This window comes from Auxenochlorella protothecoides, assembly GCF_000733215.1.
Source record: "Auxenochlorella protothecoides strain 0710 unplaced genomic scaffold scaffold30, whole genome shotgun sequence".
NCBI lineage: Eukaryota > Viridiplantae > Chlorophyta > Trebouxiophyceae > Chlorellales > Chlorellaceae > Auxenochlorella > Auxenochlorella protothecoides.
This window is the reverse complement of record NW_011934162.1, coordinates 352,107-372,625: the sequence shown is the minus strand read 5'-3', so window position 1 is coordinate 372,625 and position 20,519 is coordinate 352,107. Positions and strand designations below refer to the sequence as shown.

Here is a 20,519-nt window from a genome sequence, read left to right as displayed (position 1 = left end):
TCTTGATGGTCGCCCCGCGCCGGGGGGGGGGGGGGGGGGGGGGCGTCCCCGAGGCCCCCGTGCCGGTCGCGCCGCTCTCGCCCTCGGCCCCGCCCGCGGTCTGCGCCTCGGCCATCCAGCGCGCGCGCACGCGCGCGTCGCGCGCGGCCAGCGTCGCGCTGGCCTCCTGCAGCGCTGCCGCGGCGGCCGCGGAGCGGTGCGTAGACGGGTCGGCGCCGGTGGGATCGCCGTCGTCGGCGTCCGCCCCGCCGCCGCGGCCACCCGGCCCCGCGCCGCGCTGCTGCTCGGCGGCCCAGGTCGACATGGAGCGCAGCATGGTGACCAGGCAGCGCAGGGCCTCGAAGCGCAGCGCGCGCTCTTCGGCGGGCGCGGGCACGGCGGCCTCCAGCCCCGGCGACCCCTGCGCCAGGCGCACCAGCGCCGCCACGGTGCGCTCGAACAGGTTGGCCCCCTCCAGGTCGCAGTCGTAGTTGACGTACAGGTCCATCAGCGCCTGGCCGTCGGCCGCCAGGCGGGCCAGGCAGGCCAGGGCCACGCCGCGGTAGGCCACGTCCACCGGCGCGGCGCCGCCCACGGAGCCCGTGGTGTGCGCCAGCACGCCCGCGCCCACGGGCTCGATGGGCCGCAGCAGGATCATGGGGTAGAAGACGCCCACCTCGCCCTTGAGCGCGGCACGGAAGCGGGTCAGCAGCGTGAGGAAGATGGAGGCGCAGGGCGGCAGCGCGGCGGGCACCGAGCTCGCGCAGTTCTTGAGCAGGGACAGGCACAGGTACTGCCGGATGGCGCCCATGAAACGCTCGCTGGTGGCAAACACCGGGCCCGAGTTCTCCAGCACGATCTTCAGCAACTCCAACGCCAGCACCTAATTTTGAGTGTGTGTATGAAGGGGTGGCGGGGGTGGTGGGTGTTGTTCGATGAGGAAGGGAAGGGAACTGGATGCATCAGAGGCTCTCTGAAAAGCGTCGATCAGCCGGAAAGCGTGCGCAGGTTCGGGTCGCGCTCACGGAGTCACCCTGCGGACAGCCCGCGTGAGCCTCCCACACACGCATGCACGCCGCTGGGACCCCCCTCTCATCCCCCACAAACACGAACCACACGCTCCGCCGACCTTGCCGCGGGCGGTGGTGGCGTCCGTCCCCCCCCCGCCGTCCACGCTGCGGATGGACAGCTTGCACAGCGCCCTGAACACCAGGTAGGCAGAGCGCTGCAGGGCCAGCGCCACGTTGGGGTCCCCCGCTCCCGGCACGGCGCCGCCCGTGGACGCGGCGCTGGCCTCGCCGGCCAGGGCGAGGGGCGCCAGCGGGCTGGCGGGCTCGCGCCACTGGATGCCGTCGCGGTCGCCCGGCTCGTCCACGGGCTCCTCCACGGCGGGCGGCGCCGGGGGCCCGACGCCGGGGTCGGCTGCCGCGCCGCCCGCGCCCCAGGCGCCCGCGGGGCTGGCCGGCGTGGACCCCGCAGCGGTAGGGCTGCGTGCGCCGCCGCTGCCGGGGCCCGCGGGGGCGGCAAACACGGCGTCCAGGCTCTGCTGCACGCCACGAGCATGTGTCCCAAAGGGGTCGACGGAGGCCACCACGTCGGTCAGGAACTGTTGCACGCTGGCCGACAGCGAGCTGGTCTCGGCGGGGGGCATGCCCAGCACGTCTGCCACCTGGGGAGGCAACAGAGATGGGGGGGGAAAGGCGTGGGGGCTAGGCCCTGGGAACATGGAGCTGTACGTGCAAGGGAAATTCAAGGTGGGAAAGACTCCGGCGAGGGGACCTGCGCCGTCGCGGCCACATGCCAATGCGGTACCAGGTGCCTTGTCAGAGAGTATGGCGCCTGGGCGCACCATCCATGCACTCGCAACCCTGCTCATGTACCCCATTCTGGCACGCTGGAGTCCGCGCGGCCCTCCACACCGACCAGATCCTGCACTCCACAACTCCTCCCCCCCTCCTCCTTCGACTCCTTCCCACCCCTGGACCTCCACCCCCCCCCCAACCTCCAACCCCCAACCACGGGGGCTCACCATGATGGGCGGGGGCACCTCGTGCGCGTCGCCCGACTCCATGCGCGCGAAGCAGACGTTCAGTGCCTGGGTGAGCGTGGCCTTGGCCGTGGCGGCGTTGACCTCGCTGCGGGACAGCAGGTACACGTTGTACCCCGCCCGCACGCAGAGCAGCAGCGCGGCGCCGTGCACCGCCAGCCCCGCGCTGGTCACGGCCGTGAGCAGCGCGGACAGCAGGCGCAGCTCCACGCCCTCGTCACCCAGGTCGTCGCAGCGCACGATCAGGTCCACCGCCAGCGCGGCGGGGGGCAGCGGGCGCCGCACCTCGGACCCCGGCGAGGGGGTGGAGGCGGAGGTCGACGTGCCTGCTGTGGCTCCCTCGCCCCCTGCACCGTGGTCCAAGGGACCCGCGCCCCCCCCCGCGCGGTGGTGCAGCACGGTCACCGTGCCGCGGATGTAGGCATGCGCGATCAGGCGCTGCACCGCGTCCAGCGCCGCCTCGACCAGCACGAAGCGCCGGCTGTCCACGGCCGCCGCCAGCACCTCCAGCAGGCCTGATGTTGGGTGGGGTGGCAAGGGGCGAAGGAGTGAGGAGGGGTGTGGTCCACCGTGGCAAAGAAACTCCCCCCGGTACCAGCTCATGCAGCTGTGGCCCTGCAGCGGGCGCACCATCGTGGCTCATACGTGGACCCACACCCACCCTGCCGGCCTCATCGGGAGCAGCATTGCATCAGCTCCGGGCACTCACTCCCCCGCCCCACCACGCCCCTGTCGCAGCAAGCCTCAGCCAGACTCACGCAGGGCGGCCTCGTCGGTCAGCGCGCCCGGGTGGTGCTCGCCGCCGCGCTGCCGCGGCGTCATCTGCCGGCCCGCCTCCTCGGCGAGCGGCACCTCGCCGTCTTCGCCGCCCTCCTCTCCGCCGCCATCGTCGTCGTCTTCGAGGCGGAGTGTGAGGCGGAAGGCCCCAGACTCCGGGTCCTCGGCCAGCCCGGCATGCACGCCGGGCGCAGCTCCACGCGGCGGCCGCGCAGGCGGCGCCTCGGGCGTGGGCGACGCGGCACGCTGCTGCTCGGGCGGCTGGGCCGGCTGCAGCGGCAGCGCCGAGTCCAGCTCCTCCAGCAAGGCCAGGACATCCTGGCGCAGGCCCGCCTGCTTGCGGGCGGTGGCGTTCTGGGCGATCCTCTCCAGGCAGGGCCTGACCAGGCTCGCCGGGCTGGTCATCGCGTCCCGGGCAGGAAGTGCTTCAGCAACACGGCGTAGTCCTCCTGCTTGAGAAGGGAGAGGGAGAGGGGGAGGGATGATGGTGAGGCGACGCAGCAGTATGTCTGTGTTTCTGCGGCGGGCTGGGGAGAGGGGCATTGGGCATCCTCCTCTGGGCCCAACAGCACCCACCGGCCCCCACCCAAGACCGACACTCGCGACCGACCTGAGGGAAGCGCTTGATCCACCGGATCACCGTGATCGCAGCCTCTCCGGCATCATACAGCTCCACCAACCGATCAGCAGGCGCAGTGCGGTGGTGCTGGAATGCCTCTCTCACGTTCCTGGTGATCTTTCGCTGCAGGGGTGGAGGTGTCAAGGAGGACGCTTCCCTAATAATTCTGCGGTACAGATGCAGGGAGGGAGATGCAGACATGCTTTCGTCCCGTCTGGGGACCCAGGCGATCACTTTGTGGGCGAGTTCGTGGGGCACGGGCTCTGGACGACCATCGTAACCAGGACCTGCTGGATCGGTACTGCGGCAAGCGACTCGGCCGGGCAGACCATACGGGGAGCGAGGCAAGCCTGCTAGCAAGCATAACCTGGTTTATTATCTCCTCGTACAAACACTGATTCCCCGGCCCTTTTACACCTGGCTTCCAAAGCTGTGCACTATCCCCTTGCAAGGGGGGTGCGATGAGCGGGGCAGGTGCGACTGGGGAGGGTGAACTCCCAGGATGGACACGTTACAATATCGCTTGCATCTGTGACAAGGCGGATCACAATCCTACAACCACCAGGTTTGCGTGGAGTGTCGGCCGAGCAGGATGGCCGGTTCCGCAACAAGGAGCTCCGGCTGATGAAGCAGATGAAGTTCCCTGAGGAGTATAAGACCAAGGTGGACCTCAGCAGGGTAAACTGGGATGTGATGAAGCCCTGGATTGCCAAGCGAGTGACGGAGTTGCTGGGCATCGAAGACGATGTCCTCATCGGGTACATCTTTGGGCAGTTGGAGGGTCAGAAGACCATCGACCCTCGCAAGCTCCAAATAAACCTTACAGGCTTCCTGGAGAAGAACACCAGCCTCTTTTGCAAGGTGAGCAGAGTTGGAGAGGGAGTGGAGTGTGCTGTCTGTACTCCAGAGTAAGGGGCATCATGATGAGTGTTCCTGAATCGTTGCCTCTGCACAGCAAGTTGCCCCGCCAGTCTGCGTATGTGGCCCCTTCCCTCCCTCCACAACCCACATCCGCTGCGCCTTGACCATTCTTAGGAACTCTGGACGCTGTTGAGCAGCGCGGCGCTGTCCTCGACTGGTATTCCTCAGAAGTTCCTTGATGAGAAGGCCGAAGAGCTCCGCCTTCGTCGCGAGGAAGACGAGCGAATCCAGGTGAGCCTTGAAGGGTGGTAATACTGGTGAAGGGCTTTCGATTGTAGGGAGATAGTTGTCATATTGCGAGCTCCTCCTGGTGTCCAGCATGTACAGCGATTGTACGAGATGTGCTGCGGATCCTGGTACATATATCACCCTGTGTTAAGTTGATGCGACTCAGCTGGATGCCAACCTTCCCCTTGCAGGCAAGGCTGAGGGCCGAACAGGCCAAGCGGGATGAGGAAAACAGGCAGGCAAATGCGGCGCGGCGGGACCTGGAGGACAGCGTGCACAGGCTGCGCCGGGAGGATGATGGTGGGAGGTTCGAAGAGCGCAGGCGCGGCGATGACGACGATGGCGTCAGCAGGCAAGTCGTAGGTGTGGGATTGTGCCCTTTGGGGAGCCTGACATGCCGCATGGCGACGGCCATATACCCTCCAAACAACGGCAGGCACACCACCCCTCCCACAACAATACAGGCACAGGGAGAAGCACAGCGGCCGCGATCGCTCCCGTGATCGCACCTCCAGGCGGCACCATCGCAGCGACAGCAGGGAAGACCGCCATCGACACAAGAAAGACCGGAAATCACGGCGACACAGCCGGTCCAGGAGTCCAAGGAGGCGACGTTTGCCTGATGCGGATCGACGATCGCGGAGGGAAGGATCACCAGAGGCGGACCGGCGATCTGAAAGAGACAGATCACCTGAGGCAGATCGGCGATCTGGAAGGGACAGATCACCAGAGGCAGATCGGCGCTCCGGGAGAGATCGCTCGGCAGAGGACCTGGAGCGGCATTCGCCGCCGCCCCTGCCCGCTGCAGAGGCCGAGGATGTCCCCCACTCGCCAAGCAGGGCCAGGAGTGCATCCCCCACACCCCCCTTGCCGACTGAAAACTGAGCAGCTCTGCTTGTCATTGACACGTCTCCATAACCGACCCTTTACAGACGGTATACCTCTTCTCTACATGGGTTGCGCAGCACACAGGCCATACATGGGGTGTGCCATACGGGGTTGAGGGACTCAGGTGCATGCTAAGAAGCATCAACTCCGTTGGAACTCAGGCTAGTCGCTCCAGCTGGCAGCGCTCCACGAATCCAGCGGGCCTCTGCAGAGCCCTGACGGCCTTCCAGTAAACGGACCCGGTGCCGCCCTTGGACCCCGGCTGGGCGGAGTAGCGCATGTACCGCACCCACATGTCGGCGTCCTCCTGCCCATGTGCGTCCACGGCAGCCTGCGTGGCCATGGGCGAGGTTTATATGCGATCAGCATGGAGCCGAGTTTGGCAGCGGCTAGCGGGGAATAGCCGTGAATACGTGCGCGCTCGCTCCCACTCGAGGACTGGTTCTCCTTGTCCACAGGGGGTGGGAGGGAATGCCCCAACTTGGGCCATATGGCAACCAAGGAAAGCCCCATAATCACCCTAGCGCCCTCGCCGCCCCAACCCACCTCAAACAGCGCCAGGATGCGCGGCCGCGGCAGCTCGTCGCCGCGCCCCGCCCTGGCTGCTTCAAGCTCCATGTCGAGCACCGCATGCCAGAACTCCCCGCCGGGGGAGGGCAGGTGCCTCAGGGACGCGTAAAGCTTCCGTGCAGCCGCCGGCGACCTCACGAGCGCCACCGCCCGGACCAGCGCCGCCGCCACCGCTCCCATGCCGCCCTGTGCGATTCACAATCTGGAGTGTTAGCTAGGGTGCATCACCCACACAGCAGCGGTCCTCAAGTGCAAACGGCTTGGCCGCCCCCGTTGTTCATGCAGAGGGTGCAGCGGGAGGGGCACTCCCCCATACCCAACCACCCCACACATACCCGCTCTCCCCCCTCGTTCCTCACCTCGGTGGGCCCCCGCGGGCCCTGGGCCAGCACGACCTCGAGCTGGGTCCGCAGCACGCCTGGATTGTGCCCGGCGGCCACCAGGCACTGGACGGCCAGCAGCCAGAGGCCCTCGCTCCTCGGGCAGGCACGCACCGCCTCCAGGGCGGCGCCGATCAGCGCGTCGTCGCGGCCCGAGGGTCCCGGCGCATCGGCCTCCTCGTCATCGCCACTGCTGTCTCCATGGGACGTAGTAGGGCAACCGCTGGCCTGCTCGGCATCGCGGCTGGCAGACGCCGCCGCCGCCACCGCCACGGCCAGGCGCAGGCTGGTCTCCCAGAGCTCGGGCGCCTGCGGGAGCATGCCCGCCGCGGTCCTCGCCACCTCAGCAGCCCCCGCCAGGTTGCCGACGCGCAGGCGCAGCTGGCTCCAGGTCAGCAGCACCTGCACGGAGCCATGCCCCGCCTCGCCGGCCTGTTGGTATAGGGGGGTGGGACGAGGCGTCGTGTCTAATGGATCTGGGGAGAGGCCAAGCGAGCATGCACACGCAAGAACCCAAACCAAACCCCAAAAGCCACAGCTCTGCGCACCCTGCGACACAGCTCGCACGCCGTGGCCAGGGTCTCGTCGGCGCCAGGAGCGTCGCCCTCCAGAGCCTGCACCAGGAACTCCACCGCCTCGGAGTAGAGGCCGGGGGAGGGCGCGGCGGCCAGGCCCCGCTCAAATACCTCAAGCCCGGCGGCAATGGCGTCCCGAGCATCGCCGCTCGGTGCAGCATGCCGGGCGCGCAGCGCCCACGCCTGCGGGCTCTCTGGCAGGTCAGCCGCCAGACCAGCGTAGATCTCCTCCTGCGGGACCACGAGCAGGGCGTCGACGGCAGCAGTGGGAATCCGGGGGAGGGATTGCAGAGTGAGAGGGGGCCAACCGTGTCTCCAAGACCCACCCCTGCTCGCCACACTCCGCCAGCCCACACAGTCAAAACGCTTGGAACCCAACCACCCCAAACCCCACATTCAGCCCACCTCAATCTCGGCGCGGCCCTCGAACTCCCCCATCTCCTGCAGGATGTCGAGGAAACGGGAGCGGAAGGCCGCGTCGCGCGGCGCCTGCGCCAGCGCGGAGCGCATGACCACTCGCGCGATGCCGCCGCGCATGATCTCGGCCAGCGCCGCCTCGGCCTCGCTGTCTTTGGTAGCTGGCCCCGCCGCTGCCTCGTCGGGATGCCCTGCCCAGTCTGTTGTGGCATCTCCTGTCTTTCCCTGCTCCTCCGCCGGGCCCCCCGCCCCAGCAGGCCCGTCGATGCCCAGCAGCGCGCGGCGCGCCCTCAGGCGCGCCGCGACCAGGAGCTCCAGGCGGAAGTACTCGTGCCAGAGCGCGGCGGCGGCGCGCGCGTCGGTCTTGCAGGCGCGCAGCCCCTGCTGCATCAGCGCCCGCGCCGCCGCAGCGTCCGCGTTGCTCTCCAGCTCCCAGGCCGCGGCATGGGTCCACAGCGCGGCGCAGCGTGGGTGCAGCGCCAGCGCGCGCGCCAGCACGCGGCTGGCGCGCCGCCCGGACCGCGTGGCGTGGCAGAAGCGGAGCCAGTCGCCCCACAGGGCCAGGTCGCCGCGGAAACGGCGCGTCGCGCGCTGGTAGATGAAGTGCACGCGGCGGACGAGGCAGTGGTCGGCCAGCGTTTTCTTCCCAGACAGGCCGCGCGCGCGGCGCCGCGCCACGCGCAGCTCCTCCAGCGAGGTCTCGAAGGCGATGGCGCGGCGGTAGTCGGCCAGGCGCGCCGCGGAGCGCTTCAGCGCGTACTCGTGCTCCTGCCGCTTCTGCACCACTCGCCCCAGCTCGGCGCGGGAGAAGTAGCCTCGCTTCTCCAGGTCGTCCAGCTCGGGCACCATGCCCTCCAGCAGGTACCTTGGAGAGGGGAGTTGGGGGATGGACTTGGGCATTGGGGTACGGAGACTTTGCAGGTTGAGCTGGCGGTGCTGGGTTTGTGCCTGACATGCATGCAGTTCCCCCAAGCTGCAGGTGGTGGGAGTGATGGTGGCTCGACACTGGACGACAGGGAGCACCAGCAGCACCTGACTGTATCCGCCATGTTGAGATGCTTTTATTCACAGCGGTGTCGTCCAGGGACCGCGAGGCTGTGGTGATCAAGTGCCTGACACGGCCAGGGGGCTGCGAGCCGGGGCACTTCGCAGAAGCAGCGGGAAGCCTGCTTACCAGAAGGTCCACTCCAAATTCATATGTCAATGAAGCCACACTCTTTCACATCTCAGTGCCCAGTGCGCTCCCATCGCGCGCATGGTGGGCCATTGCCCATCTCCCCTTGCATGCGCGCGCCCACGTGGGCCGAAGCACGGTCAGCATACCACCCTCGCCTCGCACATCCTGAGCTTCACGATTGATGTGATCCGGTCCAGGGCTCAAACGGTTCCCACACACCCTCTTCTTACCGAAAAGGGGGTTGCCAACGGCTCTTGGCAGAGGTCCTGCAGGCCAGCATGTTGGCTGTCCAGCGGGAGGCCGCGAGGGGCCTCTCGTGCCTGGCCCGGCGGATGTTCGTGTCCAGCGCGGTGTCCGCCTCGGAGCTCGAGGGTGCCACAAAGACCTCTCAGCCCGCCCCAGAGGTGCAGCTGGCCGTGGAGGCCCTGCGCAAGCGCCTGGCAGAGGGTATGCAGGTGGCCCGTGGGTTTCTGGGAGTGGATGTCCGTCCGGGATACCTGCACCATGACCGTGCATGGCCCTGCGCTGCGATCCACACCACCGTCTCCCTTTGCTCTCTCGCCGCAGGTCCCGATCTGGACACCTTCGTGCAGGGGCCCGACCTCACCGGCTACTCTGTCCATGCCCCCGCACCAAAGGTGTGTTCGTAGGGGATATGGCTGATCTCCCTTCTGCCCATCCTCCATTCTCCATCATGTTGAGTGACGAGGCAAAAGGTTCTCCCATCCCTCGAGTTTACACACGTACACCATACACAGGAGCGCGCGCGGAAGCCCGACTGGCTCAAGCGCGAGGTCCCCGGTGGTGCCAAGTACACGGCCATCAAGGCCAAGCTGCGCGAGCTGAAGCTGGCCACGGTGTGCGAGGAGGCGCGCTGCCCCAACATCGGCGAGTGCTGGGGCGGGGCGGACGGGCACACGGCCACCGCCACCATCATGCTCATGGGTGACACCTGCACGCGCGGCTGCCGCTTCTGCGCGGTCAAGACCTCGCGTGCGCCGCCGCCGCTGGACCCCGACGAGCCGGCCAACACGGCGCGCGCGGTGGCGGCCTGGGGCATCGACTACGTGGTGCTGACCTCGGTGGACCGGGACGACCTGCCCGACGGCGGGTCGGCCCACATCGCCGCCACCATTGCCAACCTGAAGCGGGAGACGGACGGCCGCCTGCTGGTGGAGGCCCTGGTCCCCGACTTCTCCGGCGACCAGGCCTGCGTGGACCGCGTGGCGGCCTCCGGCCTGGACGTCTTCGCGCACAACGTGGAGACGGTGCCCCGGCTGCAGCGACTGGTGCGCGACCGCCGTGCCAACTGGGAGCAGTCGCTGCGCGTGCTGCGCCGCGCCAAGGAGCGCGGTGTTCGCGTGACCAAGACCTCAATCATGCTGGGCTGCGGCGAGGCGCCGGACGAGGTGACCGCCGCGCTGCGCCTGCTGCGCGAGGCGGGCGTGGACGTGGTCACCCTGGGTCAGTACATGCGGCCCACCAAGCGCCACATGGCGGTGGCCGAGTACGTCACCCCCCAGGCCTTCCAGGCCTACCAGGACATCGCGGAGGGCATGGGCTTCCTGTACGTCGCCGCCGGGCCCAAGGTCAGGTCCTCCTACCGCGCGGGCGAGTTCTACCTCACCAAGCACCTCCAGGACGGCCAGAAGGCCGACGCGGCGGGGCAGGCGTGAGGGGATCGGAGGCCGGCGAGGCACCTGGGTCCAGGTGGTCAGCCAGACGTGGAGGCCCACTTGGCTGGCTCTCCTACCCTCTTGCCGACTGTACACTAGGCTGTAGAATGTTGTAGGAGTGGCTCAGGAACAGAGAAAGACCGGTTAACAGAGGGGGCGCACCATGTCACCGCTTCTCCACGACCAGCACGCCCATCATGCCGAAACCCAGGGTGTAGTGCGTGGCCTGGGCGAAGCCGGCTTGCAGTGCAAGCGCCTCCTGCTTCCGGCCTACGCGTGGAAGGGGGTGGGGGTGGAGTGGGGGGCAGCGTGGGACCGGCACGAGGTCACAGCGACACTCAAAGAGCAAGCTGGAGAAACTAGACGGTCAACGTTCGCACAGTACCATCCCCATGCCGCTTGTACCCGTGGGGAAGCGCTGGATGGAGGGGCGCAGGTACTCATACTGCTCGGCAACGCCCAGGGCGCGGGCGGCCGGCACCACCACCGTCCCCAGCAGGAAGCTCTGCACGCCGTCGGCGACGGGGCTGTCCTCCACGGCATTGTTAAAGTCCAGGATGGCGGCGGCGCCCCCGGGCGCCAGCACCCGGTACAGTTCCTGGCGGGCAAGGGGGGTGGAGAGATTTGGAGAACACTTTATTCGGGTAAGGGTATGCAGACAAAAGTGCTGAGGGCTGCATTGGTCCAGGGGTCCACTCATCGCAGGCTGATCTCCTGCATCGCTCACGCTGCCGGGCCCAGGTCCGCCCGAATCTCCAGTTCCCTCCTCTCACACACACCTGGAGGGCGCGGGGGATGTCTGTCACGTTGCGAAGACCGTAGCCCATGGTGGCCGCCTGGAAGCTGGCGTCTGGGAAGGGCAAGTCCAGCGCGTCGCCCTGCACCCACTGCAGGGGCGGCACCAGGCGGTCGAAGCGGGGGCGGTCAAGCTCACGCTGCGCCGCACTGGCCAGCATGGCCCCAGAGAAGTCCAGCCCGACCACCTTGGGGTGGGATCGGGCGAGGGTTCATGGCTGGAGATCAGTGTGGTTTGGGTTGCGGCCTGCACGCCCGATGGGCCCTGGACAGCGCAGGCGCTGGAAATCTCCTCTCTCTGATGCGAGAACTGAGGCCCCACACCCACCTGACCCCTGGGCCCCACAGCCTCGCCCAGGAGGAAAGTCAGGTCCCCGCTGCCACAACACAGGTCCAGGACTCGATCCCCTGGCCTCGCGCCGCTCCACTTGACGGCCATGCGTTTCCAGACCCGGTGCAGGCCAAGGCTGAGCACATCATTCAGGCGGTCGTACATGGGGGAGATGGAGTCGAAGAGCTCCTGCCGTTCTGAAGCATCGACATGCGCCACGGAATCACGCTGAGGTTGAACTAAATGCCTTTTGAAAGAGTTGATCCGTGCAGAGCGTGCTCTCAAGCACGGCATGGCTGGATCCATGGGCCTCGACCCTGCATGGGCACATGATGAGAGCCTCGCGAGGATCGACGCCGACTCCATGCAGGCATGTCCCGGGCAAATACAATATGTATCGAGATGTGCACGGAATGGCCATTCTTGAATCCTGTCTTGTTCACTGTGCAGTGCGTGCATCCCTTGCGATCATGGAATGAGATGCCGACAAGGATTCCGCGCAGCATGCAATTCGAATATTGACATGCATGCTGGCAGACGGGTTTACGACAACAACTCACTATAAGTCGTAGCATGTAGACCCCAGATCCAAACAGCGGGCATGCTTGCCGCTGCTGATCAGCAGGAATGCCCGCGGCGTCCTGCCCTTGAGCTGGGCATGACGGAATCAGCCACTCCCTTCCCCAGTGTCCACCGACGCACCCTCCGATGCCTGCTCGGATACACTGCACTCCATCTCGTGGGCATAGCCTTATTCATAAATGGGTTTCTCCTTACCCGCGTGCACCTCCCGGACCGATCTCCACCCTCACCTGCGGGCAACAGCTCAGCACCCTTTGACCGGGCAGTCATCTTGGTGATCGATGCCTTGCGGTATGACATGGTGTTTGCGGACGGCCGATACCAGTGCGAGCCTGGAGTGCCCTGCCACCAAGGGCAGATGCCCTTCCTGAGCAGCCTGGCTCAGCATCCTGATGTAAGAGGCATCTGGGAGCAAGTGGGTGTTGGTGGTCTGCTGCAAGTGCCCAAACAGAGCTACAGGTGCGCCTAGGCACAAGATGGATCCTGACGCTGCAGCTAGAGCCTTGCTGCAGCAAGATTACTGCTACTCGCCCACGGCCCCCTCCCTCAATGCAGGCAAAGGTAGCCCGCAGCTTTCGCTTCCTGGCAGAGGCTCCCACCACCACCCTGCAGCGCCTCAAGTGCCTCATGACCGGCGGGCTGCCGTCCTTCTTTGACATCGGCAACAGCTTTTCTGCCGGGCCCTTGGACGAAGACAACCTCGTTGATCAGGCCGTCGCGGCCGGAAAGCGTGTGGTGGGTTGGCAGGGGCACTGGGATGTGCCTTTGTGGTGGCGTGTTGGGATGGCTCTGGGATGTGACAAGCTCCTGTGCATTCCAACAGCATCGGAATCAGAACACGCAGAGGCACCTCCCAGGCCGCTGCTGGTCTCTGGTCCAGTCACTGTCTGTACTCACTCGAATGAGTATTCATGTCATGGCCATGGGATGCTGCCCCTCGCTGCGTGACCTCAAGTCCATCCTCCACACCTACCGCCCCCGCCATTCCCTCTTCCCAGGCGTTTGTGGGGGACACGACGTGGACCCAGCTCTTCCCCCGCCAGTTTTCGGCCGCGCACCCCTTCCCCTGCTTCAACGTCCGGGACCTGCACTCGGTGGACGAGGGAGTGGCAGCCCAGCTGCCCGCCCTCCTGGCCGCGCCGGGGTCCTGGGACTTGCTGATCGGCCACACGCTGGGCGTGGACCATGCAGGCCATGCCCACGGCGTCGCCTCGGCCCAGATGCTGAGCAAGCTGGCGCAGACGGATGCCCTGGTGCAGGGTTGGGTGGATGCGATGCTGGAGGTGGCGGGGCCCGGCCAGGCCTATGAGAGGACGCTGCTCCTCGTGCTGGGGGACCATGGTGAGCGTGAGAGACTGGTGTGGCACGGAGATGATGGGAGGGGCTGGCATGGGTGGGATCAGGCGTGGCGACCAGCGACTCAAGACCCACGCTCCTTGGCTTTCCAAGGGAATCCCGGACTGTGGCTTGCTTTTGCCATGAGGGATCCTGTTCATGGAGCCCACACAAGCTCACCTTGTCCATCCCCGGCCACCTCGAATAACCCAGGCCAGACCCTCACGGGAGAGCACGGGGGCGGAAGCGACCCAGAGGTGGACTCCGCCCTGGTCGCTGTCAGCCTGGGAGCTCTGGCCAGGAGCCCGCCCGCCCAGACAGCAGCACAAGCATCAGCAGGCTTCCCAATACCAGTCACAGGCGTGATGGTGCAGGCCGATTTTGCGGCCACGCTGGCGCCGCTGCTGGGCCTGCCCACTCCCTACTGCAACCTTGGCAGGGTCCATCGCGACCTCTTCCAACTCGGGGCTTCCAACGGCAAGGATCTGGAAATTGCTGCATGGGCAAATGTGGAGCAGGTGGTGAGGTACCTGGAGGCGTATGCACTCGCAGCGTACTTTCCCAAGCAGGTGCTTGGCCGGGTGCTGCAGGAGCATGCTGATCTTCTCGGTGATCGCGAGACCAGCAAGAAGGGAAGCGAGGCTGAGGCCGGCAGGTGAGACTGAGGGGGCAGCCGGTTTTTCAGGCAGTTCCATGACTGCACACCCAGACAAGGCCAACAGAGAGTGGAGTGCAATCCCACGCCCGTCACTGTGCAAGTACTCACCAATGTTGCAACCTCCACCCCCAAAACACTCCCTCTACCAATAATCCCCGCGTCAGGGCGCTGGACTTCCTGGAGCTCGCCTCGCGGCTTGCCCGACCCCAGTGGACCCAATTTGGCACGACATCCATGGTCCTGGGTCTAGTCGCGGTGGCCCTCGCCCTGGCTGCCCAGGCTTTGGGAGCTTATGTGGCCCTTGCCCCTCGGGGTATCGAGAAAAAGCCAAAGGCACCTGTTTCCACACTCACAAGTGTCCCAAGGCTGCTGAGCCTCGGCACAGCCATCTGTGCTGCAGTGCCTGTGCTGGGCATCTTCTCCTTCTTCTACCTGCTGAATGAAGGTGGGTGGCTGGGGCGAGCGGCAAAGACTCGTGCTGTCTGCGGGGGTGTCTCCCCAGATTCATCCTGGGAGCACGAATGATATGCAAGGTCTAGGTGCCAGAGATACGACTCACATGCTACCCTCTCGGCACACACAAACTTCACCCCTACTTCAACGCCAGGCACTTGGACCGCCGGCGTCGCAGCAGCTGCCTGGGTACTCCTGACCCTCGAGTCGCTGACAACTTTGAAACCTCGGACCCAGACACTCCTGGCGATACTCATGCTGGGCGGGGCGGGGCTGCTCGCGCTCCTCCTGTCTGCACGCCTGGGGCTGACTCAGCACTCCGGCTGGGGGTTCTGGCAGAAGCTGACAGTGCACGACAAGGAGCCTGCTGCTCACCTCGGCGCCAACGTGAGCTGGGGAGCCCAGCTGCTTGCCTCGGGCACAGATCATATAACCCGATTAGCCGGCAAGCCCTCCAGCTGGGCAGGCTGCCTGCTCGTGGCTGGCTTCCCTGCGGCGCTGCTGGGAATGGCCGTGTGCGCACTCAGCATGCACGTGCCTGGAGTTGACCCTGCCGCGGCAAATATCCTGGCATCCGCGCGCCTCGCCAGGTGGGTCAGGGCAGTTGCTCTGTCCAGAGTGGGAGGGTGGGCCTTTCTCTGCAACCAGTGTCAATGGTGGTCTCGGCATCGTATCATGCAAAGGCCCGGGGCACACATCCTGCCGTCACCCTCCATCCCTTTGACCCTCACCTTCCAGACTGGCAGTGGCAGCGTCCTTTGCAGCTGCAGCGGCACGGCATGTGGTGCAGGGGGCTGTGGATGCCGGGGTCGCAGCCTCAGACGCCCCTCTGTCCGCCCTCCTGGCCTGGGCTCCAGGCCGTCTCTTCCAGACCGACGGGGGCTACGTACAGCCAGCCACCCGCCTGTTTGCGCGAGTGTCCCTTTCCACCTCGGGCCTGGCCCTCCTCAGCCTGGCACTCAATCGCCGTGTGCTCAGGAGCCACCCCGGCCTCCTGCCTGCGGGCCTTGCAGCCCTGGTGGCCCTGCTTTCCCCGCCCAGCACCAGTCTCGCCATGCTGTGCATGCTGGGTTGGGGCTGGGTGGCTGCGTACCTGCCCGCCGTCCGTCGGCGCTCGTGCCTGGCGCAGCTGCAGCTTGTTCTGGCAGCCATGCACGCCTTCTATGCCTCGGGGCACCTGTGCGAGTTTGCGGGAGTGCACTGGACGGCAGGTTGGGAGGGGGGGAGGGGGGGGGGGGACGAACGCGTGAGGTTCCATGTGCGATCTGAAGGGCACAGAATGACATTAGAGTGTACCCATGACGCTCCACGTTCAACCCTGCTCACCTCCATCCAACAGGGTTTGTGACGGATGATGATTTCCATCTGTACCGCTCGGGTGTGCTCGTGGCACTGGAGACCTTTGGGCCCATGCTCCTCGTTACCACCTTGGCAGGCGTTCCCTGGGGCAGCACGGCCTCCCAAGCAAGGCTAGCTGGGGCAGCGGAGAAGACCCAGGAGTCTTCTAGGCCGGTTCCATCCCCGCAACATGCTCCTGAAGGTGCAATAGCGATGATGGGAACGCTCCGCTGCGCTGCGGCGCTGGCGGCCATGCTCAGCGCAGCCGTCCAGCGTCGCCACCTCTACGCCTGGTCCCTCTTTGCCCCGCGCTTTGCGTTTGAAGCCTGCTTCCTGGTCGTCACAGACATTACTGTGCTGCTGATGAATGTCCTTTTGGTGTGAACCGCCATTGTGCAAATTCTACCTAAGGAAGGCAATGCGAATCTGACCAGAGGGCGCGCGACTCCCATCCCGTCTGCCGGAACGAGGAGCATTAGGAAGAGGACGGCCTGCACGCTCCGTTGTGCCTAAGCTATACACCCAAGATACTGAGTGACATGCTTGGGTCATAAAGGTAGCGTCATCGGGGTGTAACGTTGTCTTCAAGCCGTAGGTGGGGTGTAAGGTCTCTGCCGCGTCGAGCTCGTGCTCGGCCCCTATGACCGCCGAGTTCCCTCCCCTGGCAAATGTGCCGAGTCTGATCTCGCGGTACACATCAAGCCAGAAGGAGAGGGACCTCCTAGAGGAGTATGCAGGTGAGGTAGAGGTTGTACATGCTGGGAAGGGAACCATGTGGAACCCCAGTGTTGGGGCTCGTGAACCTTGCACCTTCACACCATCACCACCACCCGTCCTTCCTCGATGCCAGACCTGTATGCCATCCTGAAGTCGACGGAGAAGCTAGAGCGGGCGTATGTGCGGGACGCCATCAGCGCCAGGGACTATGAGCCCGCCTGCCAGCGCCTCATCGCCCATTACCGCACCCTGTGGAGCACGGTGTCAGAGAGCGTGCCCAGCCTGCAGTCCTTCATGGCCACCTACGGCATGCAGTGCCCCATGGCGGCGCGGCGCCTGGCCCAGTCGGGCATGCCCGCCACCGTGGAGCATGGCCGGGCCACGAGCAGCGGGGAGGCAGGGTACACCGCCGCCGTGGCGGATGCCGTGGGGCAGTTCATCACCACCATGGACGCCCTCAAGCTGAACATGGCGGCTGTGGACCAGGTGTTTCCCCTGCTCTCAGATTTGACCCAGTCCCTGAACAAGGTGGGCAAGGGGATGGGGGGCCAGTGTGGCCATCTATGCCTCTGGGGCGGAGAGGAGTTTGCACACCGGAAGTCATCGGTCTCACTGCTCAGGCACGGCAAGGAGCGCTCCATACCCTTGGGGGTGCAGACGTGGAGGCCTGTGGCCGGATTTCGAAAACAGTGCTGCTCCTTCACCAATCAAGGCTGCTCTTGTGGTCAAGCTCTTTCCCCCTCGTGCAACCGTGAAGGGTGAAGGTCATGCTGTGGATCGCCCTCCCCACTCGTGATCCTTTGCCAACGTGACGAAACGCCAGCATCCCCTTCCTTCTTCGTGCCTCCAGGTCCCCACACTGCCACTAGACCTGCCCGGCCGCCTGAAGCTCAAGGCCTGGGTGAGCAAGCTGCATGGCCTGCCCGCCAGTTACGAGCTGGACGAGGGCGAGGCGCGGCAGCTCCTCTTCGAGCTGGAGGGGGCATACAACGAGTTCATGGCCCACCTGCCCCGATGAGGGAGGCGGGCAGCCCATGAGTGACTAAATCCTGGCGGATTGCGACCGCTGGACGATCCAGATTGGTGCATGCGCCAAAGCGCCCAGCAGGGCTGTATGATGTTCACTGCCCCCGTCGACCCAGCAACAGCTCAAACGGCCTCAGCCTGCTCACATTAAGCACAGGTGCTGCTCAGTGTTGATGCGCCAGTCGAACCTCAGGCCATGACGTGCATGCTGCAGTGCTGGATGACGCTCCCTGTAGGGTCGCATGCAGTCGCGATCTGCAAGTTTTGCAGCCTGATCCTTGGCATGGGACAGCATTTGTACAGAGCACGACAATTTGACAAGGTTACAGGCCCAGTCTGTGATTGTCAGAGTTCTGACCTTGTCGTTAATCATGCACAGCTCAGCATCTCCCTCACTACAAAGCTATGCCCGGAGCTGCTGGGTATCTGAAAAGCACTTTTACAAACCCACAACTGTTGCATTGAGCCGCCAGCTCCATGTATGCTGATAGCATCACCAACTTGAACTGCTTATCCCTCGCACACCTGCTGCAAATTCTAGTCACAGATGAGTGCACCCTCGTTGTCCATCCTCAAATTGGCAATGTAAACGATATGAATTGCACACGATTGCTTAATTATCATACTCATACAGCATGGCTTGGTGGTGTATAGTAAGAGGACCTCCTGAGAGGAGGTTTAATCAAGGGTGTTCACCTCCTACTCCCGACCTGCAGGGCGCGGAAACGACCGGGTTGACGATTGTCAGGGCATCCACAGGAGGGGCATACCTCACACCCCAGGCCTGCTGCGTTCGAATTCATAATTCAGGCGCATGCACCCAGTGTCGAGGATCGACGCGGATCGCCACGGGGCCTCGTGCAGAGCACCATGAGCGCCCTGTCGTCCACCCTGTCCACCCTGGCCAAGCGCTCCCTGCCCGTGACCAGCGAGTTCAATGAGCTGGTCCGGGGCATTGGTGAGAGCAAGAGCAAGGGTGAGGAGGATGCCATCGTGCAGCGCATGGTGGAGCTGTGCCGGTCCAAGATCAAGAGCGGGCGCCGGGACCTCCGGGCCTCCAAGGACTTCCTCATTTACCTCATCTACATCGACATGCTGGGCCACGACACCCGGTGGGGCCATGCCACCGTCATCCAGCTTTGCAGCGAGAAGCACCTGGTCGTGAAGAAGGTGGGTGGGGGTGGTCTGGCTGGCTGGCACCCTGCTGTCGCTCTGTGGATCGGCGTTCATCCTGTTCTGTTGTGGGGCAGTGTAGATCCCTGCAACCTTTCCCCCTCATAGCTCTGACGTCCCCGCGCCCACCTCCCCCCCCCCAAACCAACACACCAATAGGCCGCCTACCTGGCGGCGTCCCTGCTCCTCCCCCCCGGCTCAGAGCTGGGCCTGATGCTGACGGCCACCATCCTGGCCGACCTCGCCTCCGACAACTGGCTGGTGGTGGCCACCGCGCTGCAGGCCGCCTGCCGCGGCGCCACGCCGGAGCTGGTCACAGCCTTCCTGCCCTCCGTCACCGCTCTGCTCGCCCACCCGGCCCCCGGCGTGGCGCGCAAGGCGCTGCTGGCCCTGCACCGCTTCCTCCAGCTGGACCCCGGCGCGGGGGCCGACTTGGAGCGCACGCTGGTGGAGCGCCTGGGACACCGCGAGCCGGCGCTGATGGCCGCCGCGCTGGCAGGCCTGGGCCAGCTCATCCGCGCCGAACCGGGGCAGTACGGCGCGCTGGCGCCCTACCTCACCGCCATCCTCAAGCAGGCTTACGAGGGGAAGCTGGGCCGCGCGTTCGAGCTGCACCGCGCCCCTGCGCCCTTCTTGCAGGTGCGGTGGGTTGTATATTGTTTTGGGGGGGAGGGGACGGCGGGGGGGAGGGGAAGCGAGGCACTCGTGCCTCGAATGCTGACTGCTATTTGATTGCGTGCGGGTCGTGAGGAGGGGTTCATCTGGGGCACGTGGCTGGAGATTTTGGATGCCGAGGCGCGCTCCCTGTGCACCTGCTCGGAAGCCAGGCGCGCCTGTGCAAGGCGCGGCGACGACCGTGCGCTCCCGCGACCGCCCACCGACACCCCGCCCGGCGCAGATGGAGCTGCTGCGCCTGCTTCGCGCGCTGGGCGAGGCCTCGCCCTCCGTCTCCGGCGACGTGCGCGCGGTGGTGGGCGAGGCGCAGCGCCGCGCCGAGGCGCTGGCCTCGCCGCTGGGCCGCGCGGTGGCGCTGGAGTGCCTGCGCACGCACGCGGCGCTGGCGGCCCCCGGCCCCGATGCGGCGGCCGCCGCCGACGCTGCGGCCGCGCTGCTGGCCTCGCCCGAGCCCAACGCGCGGTTCGCGGGCGTGGACGCGCTGGCGCGCCTCGTGCGCGTGGCGCCCGACCGCGTCGCCGCGGCGCAGCTGGGCGTGGTGGACTGCCTGCGCGGCGGGGACGAGACCCTGGTGCACGCCACGCTGGGCCTCCTCTTTGCCATGGCCGACGCGGGGAACGTGGGCGTGGTGGCGCGGGAGGTGCTGGCCCACCTGCGCGGCGGGCGGGCGGGGGCGGGGGCCAACGCCGCGCGCGCGGGCGTGGCGGCCCAGCTCCTGGCCCTGGCCGAGCGCGCCGCGCCGGGGCACGCCTGGTACGTGCGCACCGCGGCGCAGACGCTGGAGGCCGCGGGCGCCGACGCGCCGCCCGGCGCGGGCGACGCGCTGGCGGCGGTGGTGGCCGAGATGGGCGCGGAGGGCGAGGAGGAGCTGGGGGAGGCCGTGGACGAGCTGCTCAAGCGCCTGGATGGGCCGATCAGTCGCGGGGACGCGGGGGCGGGGGGCGGGGATGGACCTGGCGACGGCGACCAAGTGAGCGACGCCGACCCCACGCCCGTCTCCGGAGGCCCGCCGGTCACCGCCCCGCCGCAGCTCTTGGCGGCGGCGGTGTGGGTCGCGGGCGAGTACGGCGCAGCGTCCAGCCGGGGCCTGGATGGCGCGCTGGACGCGCTGTGCGCGCTGCGCGAGACGCACGCACCCGGCCCGCGCGTGCTCGCCGCGGCCGCCGGCGCGCTGGGCAAGCT

General features: G+C 66.3%; 8 protein-coding genes across 8 annotated transcripts in view; 5 read left to right on the top strand and 3 right to left on the bottom strand.

Annotated features, from left to right (window-relative positions):
* F751_2921 (Brefeldin A-inhibited guanine nucleotide-exchange protein 2) overlaps positions 1-3,208 on the bottom strand; it is a gene marked incomplete at both ends in the record, with an annotated part of 9,120 nt that extends 5,912 nt beyond the window's left edge. Inside the window, 4 exons of the mRNA XM_011398234.1 lie at positions 323-862; positions 1,109-1,648; positions 2,009-2,541; positions 2,785-3,208. Of these exons, the coding sequence (XP_011396536.1) occupies positions 323-862; positions 1,109-1,648; positions 2,009-2,541; positions 2,785-3,208 (2,037 nt within the window). The remainder of the gene's footprint in view (positions 1-322; positions 863-1,108; positions 1,649-2,008; positions 2,542-2,784) is intronic.
* Positions 3,209-4,046: 838 nt separating this feature from the next.
* F751_2920 (PWI domain-containing protein) lies at positions 4,047-5,489 on the top strand (the record flags this gene model as incomplete). Its single annotated transcript, XM_011398233.1, has 4 exons — positions 4,047-4,283; positions 4,458-4,574; positions 4,763-4,871; positions 5,461-5,489. The coding sequence occupies 4 exons, from the start codon at positions 4,047-4,049 to the stop codon at positions 5,487-5,489; spliced, it is 492 nt and encodes a 163-aa protein (XP_011396535.1).
* Positions 5,490-5,616: 127 nt separating this feature from the next.
* On the bottom strand, positions 5,617-8,450 carry F751_2919 (U3 small nucleolar RNA-associated protein 6; the record flags this gene model as incomplete). The annotated part of the gene is made up of 6 exons (XM_011398232.1): positions 5,617-5,790; positions 6,006-6,215; positions 6,389-6,841; positions 6,958-7,215; positions 7,390-8,266; positions 8,434-8,450. 6 exons carry the CDS (start codon positions 8,448-8,450, stop codon positions 5,617-5,619), a joined length of 1,989 nt encoding a protein of 662 aa, XP_011396534.1.
* A 406-nt stretch (positions 8,451-8,856) lies between these two features.
* On the top strand, positions 8,857-10,254 carry F751_2918 (Lipoyl synthase, mitochondrial; the record flags this gene model as incomplete). The annotated part of the gene is made up of 3 exons (XM_011398231.1): positions 8,857-9,025; positions 9,146-9,216; positions 9,337-10,254. 3 exons carry the CDS (start codon positions 8,857-8,859, stop codon positions 10,252-10,254), a joined length of 1,158 nt encoding a protein of 385 aa, XP_011396533.1.
* A 166-nt stretch (positions 10,255-10,420) lies between these two features.
* F751_2917 (Demethylmenaquinone methyltransferase) lies at positions 10,421-11,545 on the bottom strand (the record flags this gene model as incomplete). The annotated part of the gene is made up of 4 exons (XM_011398230.1): positions 10,421-10,524; positions 10,660-10,852; positions 11,034-11,237; positions 11,378-11,545. The coding sequence occupies 4 exons, from the start codon at positions 11,543-11,545 to the stop codon at positions 10,421-10,423; spliced, it is 669 nt and encodes a 222-aa protein (XP_011396532.1).
* Positions 11,546-12,511: 966 nt separating this feature from the next.
* Positions 12,512-16,130, top strand: F751_2916 (GPI ethanolamine phosphate transferase 3; the record flags this gene model as incomplete). Its single annotated transcript, XM_011398229.1, has 8 exons — positions 12,512-12,697; positions 12,961-13,303; positions 13,511-13,952; positions 14,120-14,400; positions 14,563-14,998; positions 15,147-15,619; positions 15,748-15,786; positions 15,949-16,130. The coding sequence occupies 8 exons, from the start codon at positions 12,512-12,514 to the stop codon at positions 16,128-16,130; spliced, it is 2,382 nt and encodes a 793-aa protein (XP_011396531.1).
* A 256-nt stretch (positions 16,131-16,386) lies between these two features.
* Positions 16,387-17,481, top strand: F751_2915 (Vacuolar protein sorting-associated protein 28-like protein 2; the record flags this gene model as incomplete). Its single annotated transcript, XM_011398228.1, has 3 exons — positions 16,387-16,483; positions 16,597-16,991; positions 17,314-17,481. 3 exons carry the CDS (start codon positions 16,387-16,389, stop codon positions 17,479-17,481), a joined length of 660 nt encoding a protein of 219 aa, XP_011396530.1.
* Positions 17,482-18,359: 878 nt separating this feature from the next.
* The window catches only part of F751_2914 (AP-4 complex subunit epsilon), a gene marked incomplete at both ends in the record, with an annotated part of 5,937 nt that continues 3,777 nt past the window's right edge, over positions 18,360-20,519 (top strand). Inside the window, 4 exons of the mRNA XM_011398227.1 lie at positions 18,360-18,659; positions 18,822-19,301; positions 19,561-19,686; positions 19,789-19,977. Coding sequence (XP_011396529.1) covers positions 18,360-18,659; positions 18,822-19,301; positions 19,561-19,686; positions 19,789-19,977 — 1,095 coding nt within the window. The remainder of the gene's footprint in view (positions 18,660-18,821; positions 19,302-19,560; positions 19,687-19,788; positions 19,978-20,519) is intronic.